The following is a 27,286-nucleotide window of genomic DNA, read 5'->3' on the forward strand; positions in this document are numbered from 1 at the left end:
ACATTAAAATTCAGTTCAAGAGAAGTCCGAATCCGATGTCAGAAGATGTAACCAAAGAAAATAAACAAAATGACAATAATACATAAATAACAACAGACTACTAGCAGTTAACTGACAGGCCAAATCCAGACTTCAATTAAACTGATTGAAAGATTATGTCTTCGTCATATGAATATCAGGCACAATACCTCCCGTTAGAGGTTTAGTATTATACTATCGAATACCATAACCCGTGTCAGGCCAACAACTGTTTTTTTTTTAAATAAATGTGTTTCGTTCCGATGCAAAGACCCTATAAGTGAATAAATATTAATGAAAATCTTTAATGACCTGACAACAGTATCGTAACTATATCCCTTCTTAATAAGTATGTTTAAAGGTTTTGTAAGCTTTTGAGGTGAATACTGACATTTTTGTGCTTTGTTAAGAATATTACCATAAAAGATTGGATGTGAAATACCTGAAAGTATAAGATGTCTGCATGTTGAGTTATATTTACGAATTATTTCCTTATACCGATGATAAAATTTAGTAAATGTTTGTGATATCGAAAACCCTGGTGTAATAATTTTTCAATAATACATAAATTTCTCTCGCTAAAATCTAATACGTTGTTACATACACGAGCGAATCGTACAAGTTGAGATATATATAAACGCCATAAGATGGTGACAAGGGAACGTCACCATCTAAAAATGGACAATTAACGATAGGAAATGAAAAATCATCTCTTTTATCATAATTTTTTGTATTAAGCTTCCCATTAATGAGATAGATATCAAGATCGAGGAAAGGGCAGTGGTCATTGTTAGTATTAGCTTTATTTAAAGTATGTTCAACAGGATAAATTTCTTTAGTTCATACATACTGAAGTCGTCATTATTGAGAGCCAATATATCATTCAAATATCTAAAAGTATTCTTAAATTTTTGTATCAAATGTTGTTTCGATGGGTCTTTGCTAATTTTAGTCATAAATTGTAACTCATAACTATACAAAAACAGGTCCGCAATAAGTAGTGCACAGTTAGCTATATGAATGTTTAGATCCTTTAATAAATTGGCATTGGGATTTTTTTTAAGTTTAAATGCTATTAACTGTTGTTAGTAGTTGGAAAAGGAAATACAGGTGTAAGTGACTGTACGCGGTAAAAATTACGAGCCGTTCTTAATGAATTTTTATTGTTTCTTAAGGATGTACTTAGGTGAGGTTTTTGAATATGTGTTGAATGTTCGGACTCCTTGGTGTTTTTCCATACAATACAATGTAATATATTTTGCCCCATAACACCCATTTATTTTTTCATACAAGACTTAATAGCTCACGAAAGGTCATTTACCAAAATTTTAGAAGATTCTTAATTTTCTTTCTTTTGTTTTGAGACCCAATAATACCAATGCAAATATAAGGTAAAAGTCCGAGTCATCTTTTTCCCGCCATATTTTAATTCTCAAATATCTCGAAAAGGAGGTCCATGACCTATCAATATTTATAGCTTATGTTTATCCTTAATTGATGCTCTACCAGCTTATAGTATCAATTTTAACTTCTTAATTTATTAATTTTCACCTAACCTCACCTAAGTACATCCTTAATGAATTTTTATTGATTCTTAAACAAGGAGCATAGTATATCTGTGACCTATTGAACCAATTTTTGATCAAATAATTTAGATATAGACTTTGTTGGCAAATAGCCTTGTGTCATTTATGGAAAAGGTTATATAGTCAGGGAACCCTATATAAGGTGAATGATGATCAAGTTGATAAGTTAGTACTAGCAATTGGATATACATCATATCACTTCATTTATGGATGTATAAATACGTAACCACGTCCAGTCGGAATGAGTAGTCAATATCCTACAAGGAGAGCACCATAATATGTGCACGTTAGGGAACCATTGAAACATGTCTTTCAGACAAAAATTATGTATGTATGTCTCATAGGACTTTTATTTGAAGTAATAGTCGAAATTTCTTCTTTTTTTCCTGTTCGATCCCGTTTCCAGAACCTATTTAGTGGATTATTGTTAATATGATTTAGTCCTGATAATGCATGAACTATTTTTCATTCGTCGTTAACTTGAGCACAATCAAGTCAATATAGAATTCAACTTCTTGCATTCGTAAATGATGAAAATTCTCTTGTTACGCCAGTTTCGTACTTGAACCATCCATTTCCATGCTTCAGATTGTTTACCCCACTGGAAACTATTGACAAGTTACGCAATTGAAAATGCACACAATAAACTGTATATGGGAAAATTGAAAACTAGACTTTCAAACATTTTCTTTGAACATGCAACTACAATATGAAGAGGCGTGAGCAGTTTTGTATGCAGTCATCCATCTCTCGTTGCAGCTTGACCATTATTGTAGCTTAGTAGAAATGGGGGAGGCGTGAACAGTTTTGTCAGTAGTCATCCTTCTCTCGTTGCAGCTTAACCATTGTTGTAACTTAGTAGAAATTGGGGGGGGGGGGGGGGTCGATAAAAGCAACTATACTAAGACTTAACTGAGGATATCTGTACTTATAACATAAATGTCATCTTTCTTTTACAGAAAAGTAGTAAACAAATCAAACATTGAAATTATGTTTCCTTGTCATATACTATCAGTGTGTACACGTCCAAACGGATCTCGTATAAACCAGTTGACAAAACAAAACAAAGCAAGTTGTCCTATTTACTACGAATTATCAAGCGAAGACGTATTGCTGCTTTTCCCGGATATCGTTTTAGCCCCAGGCCTATTTTTAAAAGTCCTTCAGGTTTTTGCTAACGCCAATATGTTAACGGGGTCTGCGTATTTGTAGCTTCATTAGTGTACAATGAGAATATTTCATATGCGCAATGCACTACTTCTGAAACTGTTATCAAAATATCACTAGTCGGGTTGTTGTTTGGCAGTGCGGGTTATATAAGTACGCATCCACTTTCGGTCAGAATCTAAAAGCTTTTGAAAAGATGACTTACAACTTCAATGTACATAGCTTTCCAAAAAAAATATTAAAAAATAGGGTATATTTCTTACTGAAAACCACAATTCAATCGCTTTTAATACTACACCTTGTCTTTTTAAAAGTCTTTACGGTAAAAGTTAATCCAGAATTTTAAGGCATCCCTTCGATGCAACAATCATATTAAAAAATACGTCTTCAACAGCAATGCACAGCGTTGAATAACAGTTATGCCGTGCTGTTGTTCTTTTCAATACTTATAGTAATCATGTTATCCTTTTTATGTATATGCTAAAAAAAACCATGAGATGTTGTACTGTTACACCACTGGCCCGGGTAAGGGGAGGGGGCGCCTTCAAACAAGTTGAACCCCGCCACATTCTGTATGTGTCTGTCATAAGTCAGGAGTCTGTATGTTGTAAGTTGTCGCTTGTGGTTGTAGGTCTTATGTTTTTCGTTCATTATTTTGTTTATAAATCAGGCCTTTCGTTTTCTCGTTTGAATTGTTTAACATTTATCATTTTGGGAACTTTTATAGCTGACTATGCCATATGGGTTTTGCTCATTATCGAAAGCCGTACGGTGACCTATAGTTGTGAATGTTGTCTCATTTAGTCTTTTGTGGAGATTTGTCTCATTTGCAGTCACACCACATATTCTTATTTTTATACGACCGCAAAAATTGAAAATTTGTTGGTCGTATATTGGTATCACGTTGGCGTCGTCGTCGTCGTCGTCCGAAGACATTTGGTTTTCGCACTATAACTTAAGTAAAAGTAAATAGAAATCTATGAAATTTAAACACAAGGTTTATGACCATAAAAGGAAGGTTGGGATTGATTTTGGGAGTTTTGGTCTCAACAGTTTAGGAATAAGGGGCCAAAAAAAGGTCCCAAATAAGCATTTTTCTTGGATTTTGCACAATAACTTTAGTATAAGTAAATAGAAATCTATGAAATTTTAACACAAGGTTTATAACCACAAAAGGAAGGTTGGGATTGATTTTGGGAGTTTTGGTCCTAACAGTTTAGGAATTAGGGGCCTAAAGGGTCCAAAATTAAACTATGTTTGGTTTCATCAAAAAATGAATTATTGGGGTTCTTTGATATGCCAAATCTAACCGTGTATTTAGATTCTTAATTTTTGGTCTTGTTTTCAAATTGGTCTACATTAAGGTCCAAAGGGTCCAAAATTAAACTTGGTATGATTTTAACAAAAATTGAATTCTTGGGGTTCTTTGATATGCTGAATCTAAACATGTACTTAGATTTTTGATTATGGGCCCAGTTTTCAAGTTGGTCCAAATCGGGGTCCAAAATTAAACTTTTTTTTTTGTTTGATCAGGGCCGTAACTAGCCTCTTTTAATAGTGAGGCAAAACATATTCGCCGAGCGAGGCGAAAACATTTTCAAGGCCACCAGAAGCTCTGAGAAAAATAACGCAAAATCATGCATTCTGAGCGTTCCACGGACTCTTTCTTACATTTAAACGCAAATAATCTTTAGCTATTTTTTCGACAATATTCTGGTCTCAAAGCAAAAACATAGATTTATTGTAATTTAACACTTTTAGGTTTAAGGGGCAACATTAAAAGACCGATATGTAGGATAAAGTAAAAGTCGTATTTCTCATAATCATTAATACCAGGTCTGTCTGTTTGCTCTTGTCTTGTATTGTGCTGACTTTGGTGATTTTTTTGTGACAAGATTTAAATATAGTGACAGTGCAGTATTATACTTAAAGTACTAGTACTGCTTAAGTCGACACTAGGGACCATCTTGACCTTCTTTTACGGTATTAATGATTATTGAAGTCCAAGACCCTCCAGCAACTATCAAGATGAAGAACAGGAATAAAAACTTTGACCATTGATCATTTGTATTTTTTCTATGCATTGACTTTGTGTGCGATTAGGTCCCGTGCACGTTTACTCCATATTCCTTTATTTTCTGTCCAAACACAACTTGATGCAAGTTTAACCCTTCAATATAAAAAGTCATATGGCAATACAATGTTTTTTTCAAATGATTTGATACCGGGAAATTGGTGGTCTTTCTTTAATTTAAACCATGTCAGCTATGTAGTTTTATCCACAGGAGCTTGGGTATATTAAACGACTCAGATAAAATACCAAATTTTACAATCCATACTAAGAAAAATTGCCGGTATTTTCTCTGAGTCGTTTAAATCATAGAAACTAGGTGAGACATGCACAAAAGTGATATAGAAAATTGAATATCTTAATCAACGGGGAAAAAAGACAAAAAAATATTTGTATTCTTTGATATCAAGTTCAATTATCCATGCAGAAACGACAATTTTTTCTGTGTCCAGTATAGCATCGTAGATAAATATAGGAAGATGTGGTGTGAGTGCCAATGAGACAACTCTCCATCCAAATAACAATTTATAAAAGTAAACTATTTTAAGTCGATGTACGTCCTTCAACACGGAGGCTTGGCTCACACCGAACAAAAAGCTATAAAGGGCCCCAAAATTACTAGTGTAAAACCATTCAAACGGGAAAACCAACGGTCTAATCTATATAAAAAACGAGAGCATATTCTTAAAATATTTTCCCGCACAATATCTGGACATCAGTGGACATGCAACATTGCACATGTTTACAAATGAAAATCAACACTCAGACTATAGTCATAAAGTAGGACAAGTCAATAAAAGAACAAAATACAAACCCGAGACACAGAAGTACAAACAATAGACCATCAACTCCGAAAACCAAAAGTAAAATAGAAACATAGATCACGAAAAAAATGCAGGGGCGACATCAGGGAGTGAAGAGAACTTGCTTCTTGCAAGACACTTTCCGTGAAAACAATTTGATATAAAGACAATTTTATATTTTTTTTAATTTTTTTTTTGAAATTTCCAGCATGAGGCATTTGCCTCATTTGCCTCAATGTAGTTACGGCCCTGTTGATGTCAACAAAAATTGAATATATGGGGTTCTTCAATATGCTGAATTTAACCATGTATTTAGATTTTTAATATTTGGGCCCGGTTATCAAATTGGTCCACATTGAGGTCTAAAGGGTCTAAAATTGAACATTATTTGATTTCATCAAAAATTGAATTCTTGGGGTTCTATGATATGCTGAATCTAACCATGTATTTAGATTTTGGATATTGAACCATAATAGGTAAATGTCCAATTTAAAAATTTCACATTCATTCTGTGTCAGAAACCTATATTGTCTCAACTATTTAATCACAATCCAAATTCAGAGCTGTATCAAGCTTAAATGTTGTGTCCATACTTGCCCCAACTGTTGAGGGGTCGACCTCTGCGGTCGTATAAAGCTGTGCCCTGTCGAGCATCTGGTTATAATTAGCACTAGTTTATAAAGGTTATTATAAAGTGCAGATATTAAGACTGGTCAATTCGAGCTCAGAAGAATGTTCCCGGGTGAGGCGACCATTACTTGCGACTGACTAGCGAGTAAAAATCCTGCTCAGTTTGTCCGTCCAGTAATAATCTAAGTTAAAATGTATATCGCCATGATCTTGTCCTGTTATTCAATTTGCCACCGAACGTTACACAGCTAGCCATCTATCCGAGATCTAGCCTTTCTACCGCAATTAAAATTCCACTGGGAAAAAACGATTGGATTGTTTTCAAGATACCAATTCTTTCACTTCAAAGTATAAACAAAACATAAAAACATGTGTATATTGAATTACATTATGAATGAAAGCAGACTTGAAAAATATACGGCAATGAAACAGTATCCCCCAAAAACACTTCCCCTTGACTCCTTAAACAGCAATGTATATATAGCACTTAATATTTTTATTTTCTGTATAAGTATATACAAGAGTTGGAAAATCTTGTAGGTTGATTACTTTATAGACTCACAAATATTCATACTTAAATAGTTTTTTTTCAACTTTCCTGAGTGAAGCAAACACTGGTGGAATTGATATTTAATCCCATCAAATGTATACTAGTCAAATGTATAGTTGAATGTAGTTTTGATGAATGTATATATATATCCTTTATACATGATCCGTGTACACAGTACACATTTAGTATATACGTAAACACAGTGACTTATACCTTTTAAATTGCCACATATATAGTTTATACACATATTTGTCTTTTCCTCACGATTGTTCACAATTATTCTCATTGCTGTAGAAAAAAAGACTACATCAATAATTCTTCTGTTTCATCGATGTAAGGTATTTTAGAAAGTAGACATGTAGTTGCAGCAGATGATGTAATGTTAGAGGACGGAAGTGACGTCATATATGCTAATGATGATGATGATGAATTATTATTTTCGAGACACTTAAATGATTCACTAAATTCATAAGAGTCTTTCTTATTTAACAGTTTCCTATAAGGCCGTAAAGATCCATTTGTCATTTTCAAATGTGTACCATTTGATAAATGAGCAGGCATGCATGTCGTAGATGGTGGCCCTGAAATAGATCTTGTTAAAAGTTTTTTGTTCACAGGTGAAGACTCGAGGTAACAGATTTGAAGAGTCTTTGAAGTGTCGCCTTCGACTGAATCTTTGTTTGGAATTGGTTTCCAATTAGGATGTAAGCATCCGTTTAACAATGATCCAGTTATGAATTGAGCAGAAGATTCAAATTCGTCAAGCGTATGACATGTAGCAGACGATGTTGCAGAAATAGATCTTGCTAAAGGTTTTCTACTGAAGTTTATTTCCTTTTGTTTCTTGTATTTATTTAAGACCCGCTCTCTCCGCTCTTTCTTTCGTTTTATTTCTTCCTCTGCTTTAAGTTTTGTTATTTTAACAGTATGATTATTGACAAAAGCAACAGTAATGAAAAATAATACAAGACCAAAAACAATAAAAACTGGTCCAATTATCCGGAATACTTGTCTTTGTTTCCATAATAGAGAACCCTCACTTATACTTTGAATAGTAGCACCTAGAATGAACACACAACCACAAAGCATTATTAACCCTGACGGCCAGTATAAACATTTATATTGTCTTAATCTTCTGTCTCTCGCAATTCGTTCTTTTCTCTCTTTTTTCTTTTTTCGTCGTCCAGCATATTCATCATCTTTTTCACCTGCATATTTCTTTTTTTCATCGTTGAATTTTTCAACGCGTCTTTTTATGGAATCGTGTCTACTTTTCTGTGAATCTCGTGATTTGAAAGAACTAGTCGAGTCTTGTTTGGTTCTTTTTAAATCCATTGATTTGAAAGAATTGTTTTCAGAGCGATTCGTTTTTTTAGTTCTGCTTGCATTTCAAAGAATCACATGATTTTAAATGACCACTTAATTTTCTTCCCGTTACCTAGAAAGAAAAGAATATGAACATAAAGAATGTATGAACAAGGTTTATACGCGTGAATTTATAATTTAAATTTCATTATGTAGATATAATGTGGTATTAGTGGCAATCAGAAAACTCTCCATATATACGACAGGTTTATTATTTTACTAAATTCTGAAATTATTGCCGCAGAGGTTTTAATTAATGCGAATAATGCAACTGGGTTATGTGCTTATAATAAGAACTCGTATTCTGATATCTAATTCATATATCTTTTGCAGGTTTTCCCGAAGTTGCAATAACCAATCTCGGTTTTTTTTCAGTTCTTCAAAATTCGCAATAATAAATCCACAGAATTATTTCTGAATTTATACTAGTATTTAAAATTATAATTAGTATGGCGTTTAGTGTTATATAATTATCATCAGGAAAGGTCAATGCTAACTGTTTGAATGACTATAAACAAGCAAAACATATTCCAAATATCCATAACCAGGGAGTTCGGACATTCTGAAGATTTTTGAAAAATTACCACTAAAGTATATTTTAGTCGAGAACCAAATTGATGTGTGAATGAAAAATGGCCACTAGTTAATATATTCATCGACATTGTGGCTACGGACCTTATTAGACAATGTTTATTTTATAGTATGTTATATACTTCAAGTGTATTTAGACAAAATTGACTTTAGATGAATTTAGCTATCAATTTTAGGTAATTTTGTCATATAGCTCTTCAACGGTTTCGGTACTTATACATTCTCGGATTTCAAATGTTTGGCTTTGAGCGTTCCTGATGAAGGTAAATCCAGAAAGTGCTTCGGAGGCATGACATTATTAAACGTCGTTTTCAATTTTTTTAGAAGCGTGTATATTATTCTGCAAACATTATCGGTAATGTATTTTTACAATAATAATAGTGATTATATAAGGACATATAACTCATAGGTATGCAAGGTTGATACGGTAATAAAAGATTCGTTCACCCTTTAAACCTAGAACATTAATAATTAAGTGTTTTACGATATAACATGGAATTATTGGTCAAATCAAATGTCTTGATAAGACATGTGATTACGTATTACATGCTCTGTTAGGAAATTTGGATGTCATGAGAGCTAGCTCATAGTGACATCATTAATTAAAAAGATGCTGCATACGTCATCAGAGCATAAGTGTTGCATAATGCATTGATTCTGACCTCAGTACAGTACATGTGGATTAGTCGCATATTAGTTTACCCAAATGTTGTTCTACATAATAACTATATATGTTCTCATTGCTCTTTCTGACGTCTTGGTAGTTTACTGGTGCAGTTTGATTCAGTGCCAATTATTTCGATCCCGTTACTTTTTGTGTGTTTAAAGGTTTTTGTTCCACATAACAGATCAATTCAAAAACGATGTAGCTTTTTAAAAGGGATCAACACTGTGTTTTGTTAAACAAGCGTCATTCCCGTACGCCGAGACTTCACTCGCGCGGACAGAAGTGAAATTTCTGAAACTGTCCATCTAAAATTAAGAAGGAGATGCTCGAGAGGAGATTCCATACATTGTTTGATATGCAATGAGAAAACTGTATGCATGTATCCACCAGAGACACAATGACGTACATTGTAGATATAAGCAACTACAGAAGCCAGAAAAAAACAACTAAAAACCAGACAACACAATGACCAAAAAGGAAAGGACAAAAAGACCAATGACGATCATCTCTGCACAGCACCCAATGAGAACACGTCATCCTTATAAGCGCGGGCATTCCCTCAATCATAAAACCAATTAATGTCATGAAACAATAGAGCCATGTGATATGGGCATGCATATAATTGCAATAGTGAAATTAAACATCAATTGAAATATAAAAAAAAAGAAGATGTGGTATGAATGCTAATGAGACAACTCTTCACAAATGACAAAACGACACAGAAATTAACAACTATAGGTCTTCGTACGGCCTTCAACAAAGAACAAAGACCCTGCCACATAGTCAGCTATGAAAGGCTTATTTAACACAAGGTAATATATAAGAAATGTAACTTCGATTTATCATACAACAATATTAATTTAATAATAACATAAAATTACAGTACAATACCAAATGCATTCACAATATAATGCAGTACTTTTTAACAAGTCATGTGATTACTCCCAATTTTGACCTTTCATAGAGTTTGAGCTCTTTGACATGTTAGCCCCAATCTAATTAAAATTAGTTCTCCGCACTTGGTCCTCATTTTCGTTCGATTGTTTATATGTCGCGCGAACTTGTAGGTGTAAACAACCGAACGAAGATGAGGCGCAAAGTGCAGGGAACTTATTTTAAGACATTGGGTTAATCACAAATAAATTTTAACTTTTCCAATATTATTCTTTGTATCGTTCGTTACAACACAGGACGGTGTCTGAACTTTAATTATCATATTGAGTATTCGTACTAGGCATTTCGACTGAGAATTTTCATTTCCCTAAACATACTGAGCAACAGGAACGGATTTAATTTTAGTGAAAACTGCCCAAGTCAAATAGCGGATTCACAATGATTTCACAAATGGTATTACTGGTGCACATACAATAAACCAACTTTACCACCCTATTAGTTTTAAACTAATACAATAATACATATTTCTTGAAAGGAATGCAGAGCAATTTTCCTCAATATATGGGACCAAATAATGCATGTCTTACCAGGCGTACCCTCTTAAGTTGGGACCACCCTGTTAAGGGAATACTGTAGGAAGTTCATTTTCTATGCAGTCCAATTATTTGATGCAAAAAAAAATCTGTAAGAAACCGGCATTATAAACACTACCAGTTGATGCTCTTCACAACTGGGAACAAGGCCTGAATAATGGAATAGTAAAAGGCAAATTCAGAATTCACGAAAGACTTGTTAAAAAGTGACATAATTTGTATAGTACTTTATAAATTCCAGGCAGACTTACCCTTTCCATGGTGGCTATAACACAAACACTGAAATATTAGGGCTTTATAATAGAACGACCGCAATTTAGAAATTGCAACAATACGAAATATCGTATTTGTTGTGTATGTATGCCGCGTGGCATTAATATTGTAGATGATTACAAATTTGGTAATGTTAAATACGATTTCTACCAAGTTTTCTTTTGTTTTCCCTGTGCACTTTATTGTAGGAGCTCATATCATATGTATGATACAATTTTCATTTTGAAATGAAGGCCGAAGTTAATTTCAGAATGACGCGAGATTGCTGTTAGCCAATCAAAGTAACGTATTATAATGATACATACGTGTAATGTACTTATTATTAATTAATAAAAACAAACAAAAACCAATATATGCGAAAATTGATTTGTCGTATTTTCCTTTTAACTTACTTACTGTTATTTTCCTTCATCATGGAAATTTCAAATCTTGTATGACATATTTGAATAATCCATGACCTTTGTTGTTATTAACAAGATCATTATTGTATTTATAAATCCACCCTTTAACGAAATGAATTTGTCTTCCATTTGTCATTGGTTGGAATTCTGTACCCCTTTTTCCTTTTCTATATTCATTCGATGCTATCTACAAAGAAATGGTAGAACTTATAATAAGAGAGTCTTTCAATATACAAAGTTCTGCTGGAAAAGAAAGAAACAATGATTTATAGTACTATAGTATGTGCCGTCCAAATTTACCCTGACCGGGCCAATAGGATAAATATGAACAAATTTGAAAAGTAAATCAATATATAATAAATCATTGTAAAATAGGTCATATTTTTGCTGTCGGGGCCTTTTTCTTACATCGAACTTAGTCAACGAAATGGTTCTCATTTGTTTCACTTTCAATATTGACATTCTTTTCCTGACTAATGCATATTTAACCCAATCTCTAGCTATTGGGTTGATTTGAAAGTCGCATGAATACAGATTCAATGAGGTCGAAATATTCACTTACAAGTGGGTTCTTTTGAAATAATTCTTTTCCGATGTTTCTTTGCTTATTTTGACAAAATTGAATAAAATTGGCTGTTAAAAGCGAATTATTATTTCATTATTTCACTTTAACTAATGATTCAAACAAACAAAATCATATTTCTAATGGTGGCTTGTGTCCTTTTAAGGAGTAGGTAATTTTACTGATGAAATGAAAAATCTTAAAATGACAAATCTTAAAACGACAAATCTTAAAATGACTTACTTTTTAAACATTATCAAAGACATCTAGGCCTATATTTTCTAACATAAAAAGTATCAAAATCTGTAAGTAAGATTCGTCAAGCAATTAAGTCACTGACCTAAATTAAAATAAAGTATTTAAAGTATAAATATACTTTGCAGAAAGCCAGCTTAGACTTAATATCCTAATATAGACGGACATGGTTGTTAATGTTATGTATAGTTAATCCAAATAAGTCGATATCGATTGAAATCCTTTGAGAATCACTTCAAACCGTGAAGTTGTCGAATTCCTAACATCACTGAAGAGACATTCATCTTCGAAATCCGATATGAACCTCAGGTTTGTGGTATACCATGTTTTCTGTTTGATATTAAACTAATAATTAAGATCCATTTTGTTACATCTGGTTATCCGTTTATTTGGCAATCGCCATGGCAGTCAGCAGTGTTTAAGAACATCCAGTGGTTGACCTTCTAGTCAGATGTGTTTTGTTAAAATCTACCTTTTCACTTTTTTGGTCTTTTGTTAAATGTTGTATGTGCTGTATTTAGACCCCTTTACCAGAAATTTTGTTTTGCATGCACACTTATAAATTTGGGGTTTTTATCTAACGGAATCATAGATTTGAACATTTGTTTTCAACTTAGACTTGTTAATATATACATATATAGATAGAAGGAGAATCCAGCAGTCAAAAAGGGTACCATTCGTACAGTAAGCAGAACCTTGGATGGTTTAGATGATGCATTAAAATAATTTAGATGACGAGGAACACTTTTTTGCCAAATCAGCAGTAATATAAGAAATCCCCTAATAATTTCAAATAAACCCTTCATCCTAATTTTGCCTAGTTTTACTCACAATCTAAACTTTGTCTAATGCTGAAGGCTTTATATATGAAGCAAGCCATGGAGTTTCTAAAATCTGGTTTACATTGGTCAGTTATCTATGTTCTTAAATTTTATTTCATACCAAAAGTCTGAGAAGGATTATGTGAATCTTTTGGCGACAAAAAAAATCTAACGAGAACCTTCTCATCACATGTCAACAACAAGATATAGCCACAACTATAATGAGAAGACGCTGGCGGTGGATTGAACATGTCCTATAGAAAGACCAGGAGGATACCATAAAGACAACTCTCCACTGAACCCCAGAAGGTAGAAGAAATAGCTATATAGGAAGGCAAAAAATGACACGGAGAAGAACTGTTGAGGCAAACGCTATTAAACATCAACAGACATGGGCCACACTACAGAAAACTACCAACGACCGACGAAAGAGGAAAATCTTCGTTACTGCCCTACACGCGCCAATGGCGTACAAGGGCAGTACGTAAGTAAATAAGTTAAATATTATTAACTTCTCTTGCTTAGAACTTATTTCATATGTTGTATACTTCTTATGTAAACGGACAAATCTACTAAAAATAAGGTTGCAATTCTCGTAGAAAAATTTAACCCTATACATGAATTTGATTGTTCTTTTCTGGTATCATTTGGGTTTTTTTTTGTTATCTCTCAAAGGTTAGTATCATCTTTCGATGATTGTTACCGCTATTGGAATTTCAGTACCTAAAGAGTACCATCCACACAGTAGACACTGCATCCGAATGGTCAAAATTGAAATGATGCATTACAAAAAAAGACAAATTATTCTAGATGATTTTGACTGTTCTTTTATGTCGTTTTGATGTTTAGATGTCAAATGATTTCAGTATCTGGCTCCATAACATGTTTTTAGCTCTCTAAAGTTTGTTACGTCTTCGGATGAGTATCACCGCTAGTGGAATATCAGTACCTAAGGGTACCACACAGTAGCACTGCTTCTGAATGGCCATGATTGAAATGATGCATCATAAATAAGATAATTCTAAAGAGGTCTAGATGATTTTGACTGTTCTAAAGTTGAGGTTCGTTTTAATGTTTAGCTGTCAAACGCTTTCAGTATCATTATCAATATTATTAAATTTGACGCGACTGTCATAAAAGAGAGAGGTTTAGCGCTGTAAAACCAGGTTCAATCCACCATTTTCTACATTTGAAAATGCCTGTACCAAGTCAGGAATATGACAGTTGTTGTCCATTCGTTTGATGTGTTTTATTCTTTGATTTTGCCATTTGATTAGGAACTTTCCGTTTTGAATTTTCGGCGGAGTTCAGTATTTTTGTGATTTTATTTTTTGCTTCACAACAGAATTGACGAGATCAAAAGATGCAAGTTCTTCAAGAAACACGCGTAAGGTCATTTAACCCAAATGTCCACTAGCTTTAAAATTTCCTTATAAATTGAAAATTTACACAATCTGTAAAATCAAAACATAAAATTTAATGATCTAATAATTAAATTGATTTGTTGCATTAAAACTACATTTAGTTGTTTATTGTGTTTCAAATGTACGTCAGTCCATTATTTACGTTTTGCCATTTAAATAATTACAATCATATATTTAAACATACGAAAGAATATGCTTTGAAGCACCTCGTAGACTTTGGTCATATATTACACGTGCTCCCGCTAAATTTTCATTCCACGAGTATTTTTCACCAAGATTGCACAACCCACCCTCCCTCCCTTTAACAAACAAAATTGCTGCTGTTTTTGGTTTATTTTTCAGATTACATGGTGAACAGATCCAAATGTATTGAATGTTCCAATTAGATTGTCATGTATCATCAAAAGTGTCAGACGTTTCAATATTCATCGGCAGATCCAATGAAACCTGAATATTCAAGGAATTTGCAGGAATAATTAAAAAAAAGAGTGTCTATCGTCATGGCATTCCGTTCAATATGGAAAGTGCGTTAGTAGATGTCATCTTCAACATGATTCAACTGGTAGTGATTTATTCAAATATCGTTCATAAAGCTGTTATGGATCTGCCCAGCAGCTAGAAATTGTTATGCATTTACTGTAAAGTGTTGGTTTCCCATCAGTGACCAATTGTCATCAAGTTTCAACTTGTTGGCCATTTTGTTGATGTTGGTTGTTTGTTGGTTTATATTGTTGAATAAATGCCATGAGAAATAATCAGCCAAATTTCAATTGGTTGTTTGTTGTTTATATTATTCTTGGAAAGAATGAAACAACACAAATCTTCAGTTGTATATTCATTGCGCACATTGAATATGCAATAAGCAAATATTACCTATTATATATCGTATACATGATGATAAACAGTTTAGCATAAGATAATCCAATTATCCCGAAATATAATGGAAGAATTAATACATGTAACGGACAGGTAAATCTTGATTAAGCATAGTCATTCCTGATATGAAAGTAGGTTTGTCTAGAAATTTTAAAATGATAACACTTACGATACTTATAAAAATTATTCTTTTTATTATATATCAAATTTTTAATAAAAAACAATCTTAAAGTAACTAATATTCTTACCATATGAAAAATACAGGAACAAAATCCTAAGTCATCAGAAAGAAATTGATTTTATTACTCCGTGTTAAGTCAGTGGTGGTCAGTGTATAGATATTAGTCAATGAATCCAATGAATTATTCACTCGTCTTCCTAGTAAACAAGATGTAATTGTCTGTACATATATAACCGTTATATAAAAAGAAGCACTGTTAAGACATAGTTTGATGAACATTCGCTTATTTAAAGTTCTAAAATTTGAATTATAATAATCTAGTGATTACTTTGACTGTTTAACCTATTAAATTATATATGGTCAACTATGTTAATGTGTTTTTAAGTAGTTGGTATTATATTCGAATATAATAACCTAAGGTGCAACAAAGCTTTTCACAGTTAGTAGTTTTATTCAAGTGCTGTTTTCTGATAGTTTTTGGGGGTTTAATTGTTGGGATTAGAAGCTTTCTTTCCTAAAAGATTTCATATATATTTGAATATCCTATTATTCAGTGAGGAGACTTTTATCCTTTCTGATTAGGGTTAATCCAAAAAGAATTAAAGTGTTTTTATCTTCAGTTGTTTATATTTCTCTTCAAAAGTAGATTAAGTTACAAAATACTTTTAAATCATACAAGGATAGCTTACAAACTCCTGCATGTTATATGTCTATTTTTTTAAAGCAGCATATAATGTCTTGCTTTCTTTAAATACTGTTGTTATTATCGTAATTTTTTACAGGATTTTTGCGCTTTTTTTTGCTGTGCCTAATCACACTTCTGATCCATAAAGTTAAATATATAAGTAAGTAATGTCTACCAGTAAATAGAAGATATAAGTAGGTAATTTTTCGCCATTTGACATATCTTTTTAGGGCGGCATTTGATAGCCCAATCTTTTATTCCTTTTTTTTGTAATTTTAAAACTAACGCTTTTCAACCGCGAGAAGCCCTCCAGAAATGGCTTGTTCGTCTTGATTATCACTTTTAATTATTTTTCATTCTGATTTATTAAGCTTTATTTTTTTTTAAACAATAGATACTGAAATGAGTGTATCCGTCTTTCGGTCCATATTTAGATTCGAAAAGATAGCAAATTGTACGTATACTTCAAAATACTTATTGAGAATAGTTGGAATGTTCCTAGCAGATGATAACAATTCCTCAAAAAAGTTTGTTTCTTTTTTATTGTGATGCACTGTTTTTTTGTTTTGTTTTTTTTTTTTGTTTTTTTTTTTTTTTACTTAGTCCGAGTTTAGTCAAAACTGATTTCATTTAGATACGTTGTTGTGCGTCATTGTTTGAACATTGTTTGAACTGTGTTTGTTTTCATCGTATCGAAATGAGTTTCTTGCTTGTATTTGGAACATATATATTGACATAGATATACTGTTCCCATGTATAATTGCGTTTTGTTTGAGATTTTACTGATGTTAATAAACTTTATTTCGTGTGGATTTGTTTTGGTGAATTATTGGGGTTTTTTTTTTGTCTTTAGCTTTACCTTTTGGCCTTCACATGGGTATTAACGTACTGCTTTGCTATCAAAAACTTTGTTAAATTAAATCATTTATTACATAATATCCCAAACTGAATAATCACAAATAAAGATAACTTCTTAGATCTTACACGGTATACAATTATAAATGTTATCTATTCACGGAACATATTACGATTTTTTTATTCGTCCGGAAGTCGGGTATCGCCATCAAAAAGCAGATCTTCTGCAATGATTTAATATTATTGACTGACCACAAGAAAGAATCAAATTGAATAATATTTTGAGTTGTAAGAACGCATGCCTCAACTATATGGTTGTCGGATAATCTCGGGTGTATAAACGATTTCCGTTCGGAAAACATGTCTTTTTTTCATAGGCGATCGTGACTAAAAGTTTTGAATGCCAGAAATTGAATTGCTCACTTTTTCGAGTAATATGATAATCATGATGGTATAGGGAATCAGTGCATGGTCTGTTTGTCAGATACTATAAGCAATAATTTAACTTTATGTGGCGTATTGACTGATGACAATTTGTACATGTCTGTCTGGCAAGTATCATATGACATTGACGTCATTTTCATGGTTCGTCAATGTGAAGTTTCGTTGTTTGGTCCTTTAATGAAATATAATAAGCAATAGATAACCTATATGTAATGTATGGAATGAGTGTTAGGTTTACATGTCCGGCTGAAAGGTTTTATTTGCATGACATTGACCTCGTTTTTATGGTTTGGTGGTCATTGTTAAATTTCACTGGCTAGGTCAGTTTGTCTGATATTATATGCAATGGATCAAGTATGTTGAGAATAATGGTACGGTATAATTATGTCTGCTTGGCAGGTATGATCTGACCTTGACATCATTTTCATGGTTAGTTATATTTTTATAAGCAATCGGTGAACTACTTTGGGAATATACCATTTGGAGGTATTATATATATATATATATATATATATATATGTCCATCAATGACTTTGACAGAGAGTTGTCTCATTAACAATAATACCAATCTTCTTATTTTTACTTAATAGTATATGAATAGACCGTCTTTGCTAGCCAAGGGTTACGACCCACTCCCTTCCGCAGATGATGAATGAACAAGAAAAAATTAAAACTATTTAATTTTAATTTGTAATCTCTTTGTTGGGAGCCTTTCGACTCTTAATATAGCAGGAAAATCCTTTCATTGGTTCTTGTATGACCAATTGGATTTATTAATTTTTAAAGTCTTTGAAAAGGTATTGAAAAGGTATAACTCGTCATACATGTATACAATGTAATATAACATTATAAATGTCAGCGAATTGTTCAGATAAATCTTTTTTGGCTGCATTTAAATTTTTAAAATATGTAGTGCGTGTAGATCGATTTGTTTCTAATCCTTGTAATACTAGTTAATTAAGTGCATTGCATATCCTTTCGAACTTCACATAGGTGAAGGTTGGTTTGTATTACCTAACTTTTTGGGGGTGTAGATTCACTGGCCTTTGGAATATTCAAGTTGATCAGTTGGTCGACGCACATTTTGTATGGCAGAAGCGTTCAACGCTTTCCTAAATGCTTTGTTGCAACGTTTTGATTGGAAGCACGCGTGCAGTCAAATACTGCGTTTTATAGGGAACCTTCGGAATATCTTGCAATTGTTGTTTTCCAATCAAAAAGTACCACGTACATTTCCAAAGCAAACCCCAGACTACCAAAATCAACATATGATTACCATAATTTCTAGCTTGATGCTGCGTTCACACGTAATTCGATTTCGATTCGGATTAACCAATTCGAATTAGTTTAATTCGCATTCTAAACGTTTTACGACCGAACGTAAATTCTAATTCGAATTGCAATGCGCGTCAAATTGGCTTTACTGTCCGAACGACGTTAACTTTTTTAAGTTCGTATTAACAAAAACACATTTCTAATGCAAATTGGCCAATTCGAATTAAAAAGGAAGAGTGTGTGGACGCGATTAGCGAATTCGATTCGCATTTGATTCGAATTCAAGATTGGTGCATACAATGCAAATGTTTTAATGTTTTAAATCTATTTATGTGAATCTCATTTAATGTTGTATGTGTTGTCGAGACTATAATTAAATATTGAATCTTATTGAATCTTGGTTTAAAAAAATATTTTAAATAACTTACCTTGAATATTTTCCGTCAGCAACTGCCAGGACGAAAAACAGCATTAAAAGTTTTGTTCCTTTGTATCGTTCACATCAAAACCATATCCAAGTATTACCTAGTATATAAAATGTGAAAATACAGAATGCATGTATTTAAGTGCAATGCTAAATATAAACAAACAAAGGCTATACGGGATTATAAATGCACGACTGTAGGCTTAAAAGGTTGCATATGATGTGAGATTATAACTTTATTTAAATCGTGGCATTCCTGGTTTGACACGGTGTTTGAGGTGACATATAATTGTTAACTAACCACGACTCACAGAAAAAGCATAATTGATTTGACTGCACATTTTCGTATTTTACGACGAACTTGGCATTTGAGTCTATAACAGCAAATTATGAATACAAATAGCATTTTCCGTTTCCAATTTGTTTTTTCAAAATTGCACAATAACGTCTTCCATTCGGATAATTTAAGGGGTTCAGTTAAAAAAAATCACTACAGAGTAAAAACACAAAAAATCCAATTTATTTTTCTTATATTCATTTCTGATGACAATCTTTATTGGAGAAAAAATCAGCCCTAATCCAAAATATTCTCCCATCCGGTCAGACAGTTTGTATGAGGTCTACTAGTTTCTATTTTCGAAAAAGATAGGATTCAAGGTAACCTATAAGTATTGCTCAGCATCACTATGACGCGCGTACGGTGTTGGTGATAATACGGGTTTTGTTTTCCAGTTCGCCTTTATTGCATTTGTTAGAAGTTTCGGAATTGATAACTATATAAATGTATATATCAAAATGTGCGTAATTAAAAGTAGAAATGGAATATCCCTTTAAATCAATACTTTTATTCATTTTCTTACTCGAATGAACCCTAATAACACTGATTTTGAGCGTGTAGACAAGTAACACAGCGACATATGGTCAGCGTTGCTTTGAAGTTATTCTTGTCATTTTTTAAACTTATTAAAAAAAAGTTGTACTCCTAGGAAGAGTAGTATTTGGTGTTAATGTTGTATGTTTTATTTATGACGTCATCGTTAACTGGACGCGTGGCCATGCCGAAAATAGAAAAAAAATATGGATAGGGGTGAAGTTAAGAGTGATTTTAAAAAGTAATCCAAAAAGATTATTCCGAAAAAGATATATCATTTTATTCCGTATATGACAAGGAAAAAAAATAAAAAGTTTTGTTCAACTTTTCAAATGATCGTGGCAGAATTAATGATTTTTTGAATTTTGTATTTCTGTCACAAAACCCAAATCTCGCATATTTTAAAGGGCTCTTCAAAATTCGAACAAATGCTGCAGACCCAAAACCACAATTTACATATCCACCCTTCCTGTGTCAAAATTATACAATAGATATATAGCTTTCTATGTCTTCAATTAGTAAGTATTGTTTAAATTTGTTGAAATGTCACACTGGCCGTTTTCCAATCCACTATAAATAAAAATGTTTAAACTAAAAGAAAAAGCAGCAGAAAAGAAAGTGGTTTAAACTTTTCAAAGTTTAAAAATATCCTGTTACAATCAAAAGAAAGAGAAAAAAAATCTTCGCTCCAAGGGGATACTATATTTAAATGAATATTATTTTTCTGTTTTAATTTTATAATAACTGTACTTAAAAAAATATGTGCCGCTTTTGCATTTCGGTTCTATACGTAGCAAGTCAAGCAAACCGCTCATATAAATTATGCTGTATGGTTGAGCTGCACGATATGAAAAAGTACGACGTTATTTATACAATGCCTGGAAAATAACGTCAAACTAACGTTACCAAAACTAACACCAACACCGTACGCGACGTCTATATATATACGTAATTATAGACATTTTCGCCTTTTGTGCACAATGACAGTTATTAAGCAATAGACTCGACTTATGAAATAAAGGCAAATAGCAGTAACTATTATAGTTTAGGGGCCAGTTGAAGCCTGTCACCGGGAGTAGGATTTTCTTGCTAGCGTTTGGTTGTTTTCCGCTCTTCTAGATCTGGTAGGGTTGTTGTCTCTTTGGCACATTTGGTTTCTATTCTCAATTCTGTAGTTGCTCAATTGCTTAAAAATTATTCCCAGAAGTCTGAGATGCAGATGAGTGATAGGGATACAACATGCCTTATTCCTAATATACACCTAGGCATACTTCATTAAGTATACGTCCAAGACCAAAAGTCCAGGAAGTCAAATCAGTATACAAAAAAGTAAAAAGGACTAAAGTCTTATAAAACACGTCACCCAAACCATTGAAAGTAGAAGTATTTTAAACGGTAATAAAACATTTAATATCCGATTACAAAGCTTGCTTGATCGTCAAATGTCCTATACACACCACCCCTCAAAAACGCCAATGATCTTTGATTAACTATTTGAATTATATTTACCGATTTTAACCCAAATAACTTTTTTGTATCAAGTACTATGGATTACAATTATTCACGAATAATTAGTGTGCGATGTAGTGTGTTGTCTTGTTGTCGATTACCCATCCCCCCCTTTTTCCCAAATGTGACATACCGACTTAGACTTTTTACCCGGTTTGGACTAAGACAAGCAACACGACTGGTTCCATATGTCTTTTTCTGTTAAAGGAATGGTTTTGTCAGTTTATTTTCGATTAATAAGTTTTAATGTCTATCTTGTGTCTTTCGTCCCTCTTTTTTTTTTTAAAAACCTCTTACTCTTTTTAGTTTTTGTTGATCTGTTGTGTTATTTTGCAACTTCAAAAATTGCAGTACATTGTGTTTTATGGTAAACCTTTAGAATAGCAAAACCGAAAAAAATATAGTGTTTATAAAGATCTGTATATGAACATTCTGCGTTGATGGTAATTTTTCGATGTTAGATTAATTTGACAATTATCCTAATATGTTAATGCCCGCGTCACACTGTCCCGATTTTTACGCGGATGGCAACACGATTATGGAAATCGGGACTGATCGTATCCAGATCGGACTACTCGTAGTGCCATCTTTAACCATCGTAGAACCATCGGCCACTTTTCTATCCTTCGGGGACAACTTCGGGAAGGGTTCTAAATTTTTTAACATGTTAAAAAATCCCCGAAGGTGCGTCCGATGTTGAGGGTTCGTATTGAGTTTGTATCACCATCCTCACCATCGTAATGTCACCGGGAATGCATCTTTGAACATCGTATTGCATTCGTGTTTCCATCGTTTCCATCGGGCAGTTTTGCCATTACGATGTCTACACGAATGAATCACGAAGCTACCCGAAGGTCTTACGATGGCAACACGACTTCGTGAAGACCTCGTTATCCCGTCGTGTTGCCATCGAATAAAAGTACGAAGGCGACAAGATGGAACTACGACGGCAATAAATCAAGCTAAATGTAAGTTAATTTCCGCGCTAAAATACATTTAAAGTGCCATGCGCGATATGCACTGGTCAGTCTAATACGACAGTTAAAAAAGACGTTCACAAAACATGGAGCTTATATCATATGATTCTATGAGAACAAGAAAGGCGACAGCGTTGTTTCTATTAATTCAAATGGAACAAAAAGAGCAGCTATTACAGGCTCAGGATTTACTTTTACAAGTAAAATATTATTGTTTGTCAATTTTTCATATCAAGTAACATAATGAAAATCATAAACGCGCCTCGTACACCAACACTGCAGGTACACGTATATAGGGAAACCAACTTTTTCTTCATTATTCTGATTTTTTATGTATCGTCTGAGTTGTTGTCACACGAATGTTTACTACATAACCATTTTGTTTTCTATATGTCATATTTTGCCGCATTTGTTGCTTTCCCCACATTCTTCCTTTTGTCTATATTATAATGATATTTTCCTGGAAAGAGCTCTTTTTGAATAAAAGGGATCAACGAACCCATTACCTTACCTTTAAGATAGATCAGTAAACATGGGCATAATTATGGGTGATTATTCAGACTAGTGCACACATTTTACAGTTCAAACAAGGCAATGCCGAGCGTGGCATCCCCTCGTATGTAACATATTGGGGACAAATATAGGCACTATATTTGTATATGACACATGCAGAAAATGTTAAATTGAATATGCATATTTGATACATAAACTATTTTTTTAGAAATCAACCAAAACTTTCAGTAACTGGAAATACCTTTAATATTGTCTTTAGAACCAGCAGGTAAAAAAATGAGCAACCCATTTCCTGTGTATTATGCTATTTCAAGAAAAAACAAGTCCATCTGCATGACATTGACCTTTGGCCTTGAACGTAAAAAATGTCAGATCATTACAAGGAGGAACAATATACCAAATGTGGTTAAAATCTTTTGAAGCATATTGGTTTTAGAGTGTCTGCAAGGGTGATATTGCCTTGTATTACAACTGCCACTGTGACCTTGACCTTTGAACTTTAAAGTCAATAACGCTTAAGATATTCTTAACGAGTAACACCATACCAAGTTTTGAGCATTTTGGTTCTAGAGTGTCCATAACAATTTTATCTACACGCAACTTACATGTAGTAGGCGAGGGGATAATAAACTAAGTTTTATAAGAATTAGACAAAAAGATCGATTTCCCGCCATGCATGGCAGACTTGTACAGACTCATACCCCTCCCTCTCCCTCTTCCTCTCCCTGATTTTGGTGGTATTATATGCAGAGACTCAAAATCAAGTTTTACCCTTCAAGCCCACGGTATTCCGTTTTATGATTAAACCAGAAACTAAATGTACAATATAATATATATTCAATATTGATCAAACAATCTAAAAAGCGTGATGCCTTCGGCATATAATTTAAATGCATCGTAAGCTGTACACGACGTCTTTTAGACATCGTATGGCCATCGCGCCATCATCGTAATCCATCGTGTAGCCTTCGTGATCCATCGTGTAGGCTTCGACTGAGATATGAAGCTTAAATGCCCGTCTTCGGTTAACCTTCGTAATTCCATCTTTTGCTATCGTATATATTTCGGCACCATCGTATAGACTTCGTTATTCATCGTACCTGCTTCGGTCACTTTTTGGTATTTTAACGAGATCGGGACCAACTTCGTACGAACTTACAGTTTTCGCATTCGGGTGTCAATCGTATATAAAAATCGGGACAGTGTGACGCGGGCATAAAAGAGGAAATCTAATTCATGAACATTAACATATTAAAAAGAAATAATCCCTGTTTTGGCAGACACATACGGTTTTAAGTGGGTTAAAAATTGGATCAATATTATGCAAACTAATACTACAGAAACCGCTACACTGATCATAATTTTTTTGTGTCGGCATATTTGTTTTTCGTCGATTGTTTTGTAATCGATGGTTGCTTTTCTTTTTTTAATTGTTTTACATTTTGTCAGTTCGAGGTTTATAACTGCTTACATCCAAACTACATCACCAGGCAGAAGCTAGTACATCACCAAGAATGTCATTTGGACTGTAATGGACAATTTTCTCATTGGCACTCATACCACATCTTATTCTTATTTAAGGCATTACAGTATTATTCATATAAAAAGAAGATGTGGTATGATTCCCAATGAGAAAACTCTCCACAAGAGACCAAAATGACACAGAAATTAACAATTATTAATGCATTCAACAATGAGCAAAGACCGTACCGCATAGTCAGCTATAAAAGTCCCCGAAACGACAATGTAAAACAATTCAAACGAGAAAACAAACGGCCTACAAAAAATGAACGGAAAAAAAATATGTAACACATAAACAAACGACAACCACTGAATTACAGGCTCCTGACTTGGGACAGGCACATACAGAAAGATTTAGGCGGGGTTAAACATATTAACGGGATTCCAGCCCTCCCCTAAACTGGGACAGTGGTGTAACTACAACATAAGAACGACCTATCAAATCAGTTAAAAAATACTTAATACATCAGATGAATAAAAATACAAATATGCTTCAACCATTTGTTTTATATTTGTAAGACATTTTTGAATGCGTGTAATAACCTAGACCAACAGGAAAATTGCATGCATGCATTGCTTGATTGTTACTTTGCTTTACGTCCAGTGTCAAATATTGCATGCATGTTTAGGGTGAAAGTCGCATTAACACTTAGTACGGTTGACAAATGTCACAAGGGTTTAGTTGCAAAATAAAGGTAACAGTGATACATGTATACCGCTGTTCAAAGTCATAAATCGGTTTAGAGAAAACAAATACTGTGTTACAAACTAAAACCGAGGGAAACACATCAATGTATAAAAAACGAATCAATTTACAGAAACTATACTAAACTGCAACAAATACAAATGCCAAGTTGAACATACATAAAATGAAAATTTTGTACTAAATACCGTATGGATCATCACCAAAAGTTTGGTCTAAATCCGGGGTCCAAATTGGTGCAGTAGTGTCAGAGAAGAAGATCTTTAATTAAAACAAAATAATGCGACAAAGGACGACAAGTAATTTGTGCATTTGTCAACCGTACAAACATGCATGCAATATTTGCCACTGTCGTGACGTAAAAATCAGTCAATCAAAACTATTTCCCTCGCTGCAGGAATGGTCGAGGTTATTACGCGCAAAAAAATTTGAAATAATATTTGTCTATAACTGATATTGTAAATGGCAATAATGACAGGCAAAACAATTCGTATTATTAAAACCATTGGGCGACTCCTTGCGTGTGTATTGCCCTGAAATGACGATTTTCAGCTAATTTGTTGTTTAACCCCGATAAAAATATCAGTGATATTTCATTATAGGACCACATTTGAACCAGCATTTAAACTACTATCATTACTCATATATTCAACCATATGCAAATATTTGCAAAACATAACACGTTCTGATTTTAACCCGTTTTCGTATGCAAAACAGTCACACCAAAAATGTATAAACAATAATAAAAAAGTACATACCTTCTTTCTCTTGCCATATACAATTAAAGTACAGGAGTATTTAGAATTTATTTGCTCATCCTAACTAGTATAATACGTCAATTAAATTTCACTTTAACATATTTATATATAAAACAACTTATCAAGTAACCGACTTTTGATTTCTTAAAAGTCCTTTGTTAAATTTAAATGTACATGTTGGTGTTCAAAAGGGTTTTAGTTTGGTTATCTACTTTTCTTTACTTAATCCATTCAATTCATTTACGTATATAGAAATCTTATAGTGATTGTTCATCTGATGTTCATGTTTGTTTGCTCCGACACTTTAAAGGTGAAATTCGAAAATATTTAAGTTGAATAAAAAGTAGTTTATTTACGAAAATGTTACTTTTACTATAAAATAGCAAACCTGCATGGGAACTTCGTTTATTTACGTTTTTATATATAATCAAAGATATAAATCACCTTTTTCTGAATGGTATAATAAAGATGGATACATTTTGAACGACCTTTTTCGTCATTTACTTATTTTTATTTTTGTTCTAAAAGACTTTTTGAGCTTTTGACATTACTTGTCTATCCCACCGAATTAGAGATAAAGGATGCAACAAATATTGTTAGGTCTGCCTCATATCTTGAAAAATATCTAGACATTGACAATGAGGGTTGGTTGAAAACAAAAGTTTACGACAAAAGATATAATTTCATCTTCCTAGTTGTAAACTTTCCATTTATAATATATGTAGCAACATTCCAGCAGCGCTAGTCCGAGATTACTCTGACGTCCAACGGCTGTTTTGCCAGACAATGTTTTATTAACGTTTAAAATACTTCTACTTCCGGTTGAAAGAATGGGATGTTGAACAGTTAATCTCCTCATTACTCTCATTTTCACTTATTAGCTCTGATATGATTTGGAAATATTCAACTTTTTAGTGACGTGTTTTAGAAGCTAGACTTTAGTCCTTTTTTAAAACTTTATTGTGTATTGATTTGGCTTCCTGCACTTTTGGTCTTGGACTTCAGTATACTTAAGGTGGTACC

At 33.1% G+C, this 27,286-nt stretch overlaps 1 protein-coding gene across 2 annotated transcripts; it reads right to left on the reverse strand.

The window, feature by feature from the left end:
* Window positions 1-6,637: 6,637 nt before the first annotated feature.
* LOC139488594 (uncharacterized) lies at window positions 6,638-26,372 on the reverse strand. Of its 2 annotated transcripts, XM_071274314.1 has the most exons (5): window positions 26,264-26,372; window positions 19,416-19,512; window positions 15,796-15,925; window positions 11,605-11,796; window positions 6,638-8,263 (listed from the first exon to the last, which is right to left on the reverse strand). In XM_071274314.1, exon 5 carries the CDS (start codon window positions 8,158-8,160, stop codon window positions 7,129-7,131), a length of 1,032 nt encoding a protein of 343 aa, XP_071130415.1. In that variant the 5' UTR covers window positions 8,161-8,263; window positions 11,605-11,796; window positions 15,796-15,925; window positions 19,416-19,512; window positions 26,264-26,372; the 3' UTR covers window positions 6,638-7,128. The 2 variants fall into 2 exon arrangements, with proteins under 2 accessions (XP_071130415.1, XP_071130417.1); XM_071274316.1 differs by lacking the exon at window positions 15,796-15,925.
* Between the last annotated feature and the right edge of the window lie 914 nt (window positions 26,373-27,286).

Source organism: Mytilus edulis, chromosome 9 (genome assembly GCF_963676685.1).
Source record: "Mytilus edulis chromosome 9, xbMytEdul2.2, whole genome shotgun sequence".
Classification (NCBI taxonomy): Eukaryota; Metazoa; Mollusca; class Bivalvia; order Mytilida; family Mytilidae; genus Mytilus; species Mytilus edulis.

Coding starts and splice junctions, on each gene's coding strand:
- LOC139488594 (XM_071274316.1), bottom strand. CDS start 8,160: ATGGATTTAAAAAGAACCAAACAAGACTCGACTAGTTCTTTCAAATCA.